Below are 7,999 nucleotides of genomic sequence, written 5' to 3' on the forward strand. Positions count from 1 at the left end.
CTGTCAATTTTATTACGAAATTCAAACAATAAATACCGTTTTGGTGCTTGTAAATGTGACATGCTAGAAATACAGATTAAAAAATATTACAACATCAAACGACGTATAATGTTATGTTCTTGTAAACATGTTTATAAACAGGCGAGTTGTTTTTTTTCTTGAGAAAAATTAATGCCTACCTTGTGTAGCCTAGCTAATATTTATCCAAATGAGTCAATATTAAATCAAATCACAATAATAATTAAATAATAATAATTGAATAAAAATTAAAAAAAAAAGTGTAGCTTACCAGAAATTGTAGCCTACCATGTAAACATTGTAACATGTCACTAAACCTAATAAAATTCAGCTTAGTTACTAAAATGTTTTGACAATCACAATACACTTAATGTGATGCAATACAATTTTTTTTTTTTTTTTTTTTTTACATTTTTTACGACCTACCGACCATTTTTTTTTTTTTTTGGCTGTTACGGCAAACCAAAATATTTTTAAGGATGGCCTTAGCCACGACCAGTTGTAGCAATAAAATACATGTTCTTATAGGTATTCAAGATTATTTTATTAATCATCTGGCATGCGATGAGCCATCTCGGTTATGTGTTTCATCCACTTTTGACGCACATCTTGGTCCTCCGCTCGACCAGGAACTCTGTGAAATCCGTATGGCCGTAAACATGGGCAGTCAATGTGCAACAAAGCTTCGTGGATTACACAAACGGTTTTATTCCAGGCCTGTAGTTTTGTGCTGTTGTTAAAACAACCAACCACACAACACGCTCTGCCCGGCATCACTGGACAGCATAGGTACTAAAAAACTATATAGCTAACATCTGCTACAGCCTACGGGACCAACACGCTACTTCTGCTACTTCCTTAGCAGCAAGGCACGCAGTAATGGCGGCGCTGCTTTACTTCCGTGTTTCGCCGGATTTGTCTATACAAAGCAGTTGGAGAGCACCAAACAAGACAATGTGATTGAGAAGAAAATGAAGGGTCAGCTGGAGTGGCATTCAACAAAACATAGAGGTAAGTGCATTGTTATTGTATCATCTGTCCATCTGAGCATATATTCAAGTAAATTATTATTTAGGCAGTAAATTATCTCCATTAAATGTGTTTTGATGAGTGGCACAGTTTAAATATTTTGTATTTTTTTAAATTTGCTGCTCTAGGCCTTGAAGTCATTCTTGACAAGGAGGAAGATGCTCTGTTCAGGACAAGCCCAGCTTTGAAAGGTATCGTGAAATACGTCAATTTCTGCTTGAGTTGGGGTACTCTGACTCGAGTGCAGACTTGAGTCCAGCTTTTAACAGACTTGCACTTGTCACGGATGCATTTTTACTCTGACATGACTCAGACTCAAGCCTTTGGGACTTGAAAAAGGTTTCTGAGTGCAGCCGAGTCTGGCGCTGTTGGTGTCCTATTACTTGTAATTAGTAATTAGACTTACATATCTACAGTAAGCTTGAGAACTTTTTACTTATGCTAGTAAGTTAGGCTAGTATTCGTTTTTGCTTCGTTTTGAAAATGTAAGTAATTTTTTAAACACATGATGTCAACTTTTAAGTACGAGGCCAAAAGAAAAATTTTTCTAACCTCTTGGAAGCAGTAGTTCACATGGGTCAAAAATCACGGACATGTTTTTTTGTGTGTGTGTGTGTGTGTGAATTGTGGGGACATTCCATAGGCGTAATGGTTTTTATATTGTACAAACCATATTTTCTATCGCCCTACACTACCCCTACTCCTACCCATCACAGGAAACTGTGCACATTTTTACTTTCTCAAAAAACTCATTCTGTGTGATTTATAAGCCTTTTGAAAAATGGGGACATGTCCTCATAAGTCACCCTCTCCTTGTAATACCTATGTCATACCCATGTCATTATACAAATTTGTGTCCTGATATGTCACAAAAACACACACAAACTTTTTTTTCTTCTTTTTTTTCCTAGTGGGGCTTGTGAGCAAACATTATTTTAATTGATATTATTTATATTCTAATTATTACTATAGCATTTTACTATGGTAAATATGGTTATACAGGTGCAGCTTGTGTATATAGGCAGGCAGGGAAGAGTCCTAAGAAAATATTCATCCATTTAAAAACATAGATTCATACAATAAACTGCTAATAATGTTATTTGTTAAACATATATATAATAAACATGCTGACAAATCTTTTAATTTTTTGACAGGAATTAAAATTAGGCTCTATAGGGATAGAAGGACAGCATGTTCAATAGTTTTCTCAGCAGACAAAACATCTTTCCAAAAAATAAAAAATAAAAAAAATCAGACAAAAACTCCATAAAACAGTTTTGAAAGTTGTGAGTTTTTTTTAAAGTTATGTGTGATTTATGAGCTTTATGCAATCTGCATGCCATTGTAAAGACTGTAAGTCTATCCCTCACAGCCATGTTTTCAGCCACGTAAAATTCAAAAATCTGCATTTGTCGCAATACAGAGGTCAAGTCAGCCATAACTTCCATTACATGATGACTTTAAGATTGTTCAGCAGGATACTATGAGATGATGTGAAATCAAAAATTAAAATAACAAGATGCAGAAACTTTTGTTACATTTAAATTGACATTGCCTTTCCAAGTTAAGGATAAAAAAAAGTCTTAAGATATAGATTTAATGACATACAGTAGTATTTACTTTGCCGTCTTTGACTCAGGCTTGACTCGAACTCGATTGGTTAAAGACTCAGACTCGACTAAGGAGGACTCAAACCCAACACTAATTTCTGGTTTATGATTTAATGATGAAAGGCGAGCTTGACATTTAAAGATAAACTGAATTACTATTTTTCCCAACAGAGCAATCATCTAAATATGAACCTCCTTTAATCCTAGTAACCACAATACTTATACAATAAATGTTTCTGCTTTTTTCTTGCCAGTGTTTGAGGCTCGCACCACCTCTGAGACTCGCACTGCCTCTCTGACTGACACGCCATCTCAGACTGACACAGTGTCTCACACTGACACGGCATCTCAGACCGACATAGCCTCTGAGATTGACACTTCCTCTGAGACTGACATGGCATCTGAGACCAACACAGCCTCTGAGACTCGCACTGCCTCTCTGATTGACACGGCATCTCAGACTGACACTGTGTCCCTGACTGACACGCCGTCCTCAGACTGACACAGCGTCTCAGACCGACACTTCCTCTGAGATTGACACAGTGTCTCAGACTTCAAGTAAATTATTATTATTATTAAATGATATATTTAAATTATCTCCATTAAATATGTTTTGATGAGTGCACAATTTAAATATTTTGTACTTTTTTAATTTGCTGCTCTAGGCCTTGAAGTCATTCTTGACAAGGAGGAAGATGCTCTGTTCAGGAGAAGCCCAGCTTTGAAAGGTATTGTGAAACACCTTTTACATGACACTGTTTCTTTTTATGGCCATAGGTTAAAATAAATACAAAAATCAGCTGCCATAAAAAAAATCTACTATTTCAATCAAAAATAATTTCAGTCCTCCTTGTGTTCTCTGGTATACTTTCCTGAAGATCAAATCTTTCCCAACAGTCCTTGATTACAAATCAAGTGCACGTGAAAGTCTTTGCAAAACTTCTAAAAATGCACATAAAAAACTTGCGCTCAACTAAGTTGTTTGAATTTTTATGCGACACAAAAACATGCGCATAAACTGCGATGAAAAACATTTATAAAAAAATACATATTTGACTGTGATGAGATGGAATAACTGGACCAACCAGCCAACCGATCTCGTTGCACAGCATCCGAAATGCTGTTTTGGTCATTCTGTAGTATTTACTTGGCCGTCTTTGACTCAGACTTGACTCAAACTCGATTAGTTAAAGACTCAGACTCGACTAAGGTGGACTCGAACCCAACACTAATTTCTGGTTTGATTTAATGATGAAAGGTCGAGCTTGACATTTAAAGATAAACTGAATTACTGTTTTTCCCAACAGAGAAATCAACTAAATATGCACCTTTTTAATCGTAGTAACCACAGTACTTATACAAATAAAATTTCTGCTTTCTCTTGCCAGTGTTTGAGACTCCTACCACCTCTGAGACTCGCACTGCCTCTCTGAATGGCACTGCATCTGAGACTGACACCGTCTCTCAGACTGCCTCTGAGACTGACTTGGTGTCTCAGACTGCTAGTCAAACCAAACAAGAAAAAATGATCAGGAATCCAACGAAGGCAGAACTGGAGTGGCATTCAACAAAATATAGAGGTAAGTGAGTGCAATGTTATTGTTTCATCTGTCCATCTGAGCATATATTCAAGTAAATTAAGTAAAGTATTATTTAGGCAGTAACTTAACTCCATTAAATATATTTTGATGAGTGCACAATTTAAATATTTCGTAGTGATTGAAAAAAGTTTCTGAGTGCAACCAATTCATGGCAAATAAACGCTACAGCATACTGCAGTATTGACTATAGTGAACTGATCAACTGTAATAAATTCTGTAGTATACTTTAGTTTTTACTACAGTAAACTGTAGTGTATTCATTGTAGTATAATATACCCTATAGTTGTAGAAATCTTAGTACAGTATTGGGTAAAGTAGTTTGTTTATATTACCATAGTTGTTATATTACCACAGCAACTATAGAATTACCACAACAAATTAATTCAAGTACTTTACTATAGTATGGTTAAAAACATTATAATATTTAATATAAATTACAATGGAATTTTTTTCATGTGGGCAGATTCGGCTAAGGTGGACTCAAACCCAACACTAATTTCTGGTTTATGATTTAAAAATGAAAGGGCGAGCTTGACATTTAAAGATAAACTGAATTACTGTTTTTCGTAACAGAGCAATCATCTAAATATGAGCCTCATTGTTTTTTTAATCATTGTTACCACAATACTCATACAAATAAAGTTTCTGCTTTCTCTTGCCAGTGTTTGAGACTCGCTCCACCTCTGAGACTCCCACTGTCTCTCTGAATGGCAGGGCATCTGAGTTTGCCACTGCCTCTGAAACTGCCACTGACTCTAAGACCAACATTGCCTCTGAAACTGCCACTGCCTCTGTGATTGACACGGCGTCTCAGACTGCTACTGCCTCTGAGGCTGCCTCTGAAACTGCCTCTGAGATTGACACAGCATCTGAAACCAGCATTGCCTCTGAAATTGACACAGCCTCTCAGACTGCCACTGCATCTGAGATCGCCACTGCCTCTGTGATTGACACGGTGTCTCAGACTGCTACTGCCTCTGAGGCTGCCTCTGAAACTGCCTCTGAGATTGACACAGCATCTGAAACCAGCATTGCCTCTGAAATTGACACAGCCTCTCAGACTGCCACTGCATCTGAGATCGCCACTGCCTCTGTGATTGACACGGTGTCTCAGACTGCTACTGCCTCTGAGGCTGCCTCTGAAACTGCCTCTGAGACAGACACAGCATCTGAGACCAACACTGCCTCTGAAACTGCCTCTGAGACGGACACAGCATCTGAGATCAACACTGCCTCTGAAATTGGCACTGCCTCTAAAATGACACTGCCTCTGAAACTGACTCTGTCACAGAGACTCACCCTGCCTCAGAGACTCGCACTGCCTCTCAGACTGACATTGTCTATCAGACTGAGATTGTCTCAGAGTCTGACACTGCCTCTGAGACTGACGATGCTTCTCAGACTGACACCGTCTCAGAGACTCACACTGTTTCAGAGACTGACACTCTCTCTTAGACTGAGACTGTCTCTCAGACTCACACTGCCTTGGAGACAACACCACCTTTCAAAATGCATTTTAACTTCCATTGCATTTGAGAATGACACTGCATCAGAGATTGTCACTGCATTGGAGACTGTAACTGCATCAGAGACTGACACCACATCAGAGATTGTCACTGCATTGGAGACTGTCACTGCATCAGAGACTGACACCACATCAGAGATTGTCACTGCATTAGAGACTGTCACTGTCTCTCAGACTGCCACTACCTCTCAATTACCACTGGATTTGATGCAGCTGTTGCTTCTCAGACATCCACTGTCTCTGAGACTGTCACTCCCTGAAGACCTGAACCCCTTTTAACATCTGTGTAACATAGTTCGTAGATCAGGGAAGAAGGAGATGGGAACCGGTGAATGTTCAACAATTCTTTAATAAATAAACAAACACAAAACACACCTGGCGGATGGCGACGGCTCCTCTGTGTTCGGGCAGCAGGCAGGAGTCCCCCGTTCCCTGCTCCTCTCCATCATGGCGGACGGCAGCAGACTTCAGCTTTAAACGGTGGCGACTCCTCCGCTCCCTTATGGGCAGCAGCCACCCCTCTAAAAACCTCAAGCGTCCATGATGGCAGACTCTGCTCAGCCATGCTCAATGGCACCGTGGATTCCCCACTGCGGCGAGGACTCTTTGACAGTGTGTTCCTCCTTCCTCCCGGCCTTCAGCAACAATGAATGGTGCGGCGTGCAGGTGCAGCCTCATCCTGCTTCTTATTCTCTATGCCAGAGGTGCCCAAACTTTTTACAACAAAGGGCCAAAAATTTAACTTGATTGAGACAATAAAATAAAATTAAAAACTGGCAATAAAATATACTCCTAGATTTCTTTCTTACTCTCTGTACTCTGTTGTCTATGGAAGAGAATTCATGCCACCTGAAGAGCACGGTAGGAGCCACGATAAATGCAATTCACAGCATTTCATGTCTGACATCATCCACAATGCTGTCTTACTTCGCTTATTAATTAAACCACACTGATTTATTTAGAAACGAAACAAGTGACTGTTATACCACACTGATTTATTCAGGTATTCTTTCATTTTGTGTTGCTCAGAGACAACTCTGCTTTGGCTTCACTTGGAAGTGTTTTTGTTGCCAATGTTGTGTCTAAATTGTAAATATAATTATGCTCATTATTAAAGGGAAGATTCACTGCTGGCAAGATGGACTTTTAATACAACTTGGCTGTCTATGCAGTAGAAATATGGGGGGAAAAATTAAATCTGTGTTACATGACTAGAGAAAGGAGGTGAGGAGGTGGGGAGTGAAACCAGTGAAACAGACCTACAACACACTCATTATACAGAATAATGAATATTAATATATAAGCACAGAAATTCACACACAACAAACTCACAAGCACAATGGAGAAATGTGCAAGAATATTTAAAAGTGCTAATAATACTGTCATTACATCCATTCTCTAAGTCTTTTGTCCGTCAGAATAGCTGTTTCATTGTTCATGTTTGGTGAAGGAGAATGTGTGAAATACATCTATAAAAATTTTAAACACAGATACTTTATTCTGTATAATCTTTGATTTATGTGGATAGTGTGAAACCGATCATATATGCGCGAATAACAATTGTATTTTTCATGTGTTCGTATCATAGACAAAAAAAAAAAAAAAAGGTTCGTATTCAAACTCTAGTTCTGACCGCATCGCGGGCAAAATACAAACAACACTCATGTGCTAGTTGTGCTGAGGGAAACATACACACGGCTTGCATGTTCGAAGGCAGAGGTGATGAACAACTTTTGTGACAGTTGAATTCTCTGCTGTAATGCAATCTCATGCAAATATATGTTCCATTTGTGCTGGTGAACAACAGCAAAAAAACCACATGCACCCAAACTTCTGTTCTGGTCACGTCACAGGAAAACGTACTCGGTTACTAACGTAACCTCGGTTCCCTATACGGAACGAGTACTGCTTATGGGGGAAGAGTCTCCCTTTTTCCCCGCTACTGAAGCCTGAGTGTATGCATCGTCATTGGTTCACTCATAGACAAGTTGTTGAATCAATGACGGCGCGGCATAGCTGCATGGCCTATGGTGACAGAGCGCGCAAACTTTCCTGCCGAAAGGGCGGGGTAATGGGCTATATAAGCGAGCGTTTCGCCATAGGCCATCAGGCCATATCGACTGAAGCGAGACACTGAGCCGCAGCCTCGTGGCATGGCAAGTAACGTAGTACTCGTTCCGTATCTCAGGGAACCGAGGTTACGTTAGTAACCGAGT

At 39.3% G+C, this 7,999-nt stretch overlaps 1 protein-coding gene across 2 annotated transcripts; it reads left to right on the forward strand.

Annotated features, from left to right (window-relative positions):
* The first annotated feature begins 448 nt into the window (after positions 1-448).
* On the forward strand, positions 449-6,155 carry LOC125272920 (streptococcal hemagglutinin-like). 2 transcript variants are annotated; one of them, XM_048198116.1, is made up of 5 exons: positions 449-1,029; positions 1,176-1,238; positions 3,323-3,385; positions 4,046-4,237; positions 4,921-6,155. In XM_048198116.1, exons 1-5 carry the CDS (start codon positions 990-992, stop codon positions 6,060-6,062), a joined length of 1,500 nt encoding a protein of 499 aa, XP_048054073.1. In that variant the 5' UTR covers positions 449-989; the 3' UTR covers positions 6,063-6,155. The 2 variants fall into 2 exon arrangements, with proteins under 2 accessions (XP_048054073.1, XP_048054082.1); XM_048198125.1 differs by lacking the exon at positions 4,046-4,237.
* The last annotated feature ends 1,844 nt before the right edge of the window (positions 6,156-7,999 follow it).

The sequence above is a fragment of the Megalobrama amblycephala genome, linkage group LG1, assembly GCF_018812025.1.
Source record: "Megalobrama amblycephala isolate DHTTF-2021 linkage group LG1, ASM1881202v1, whole genome shotgun sequence".
In the NCBI taxonomy this organism is placed as follows: Eukaryota; Metazoa; Chordata; class Actinopteri; order Cypriniformes; family Xenocyprididae; genus Megalobrama; species Megalobrama amblycephala.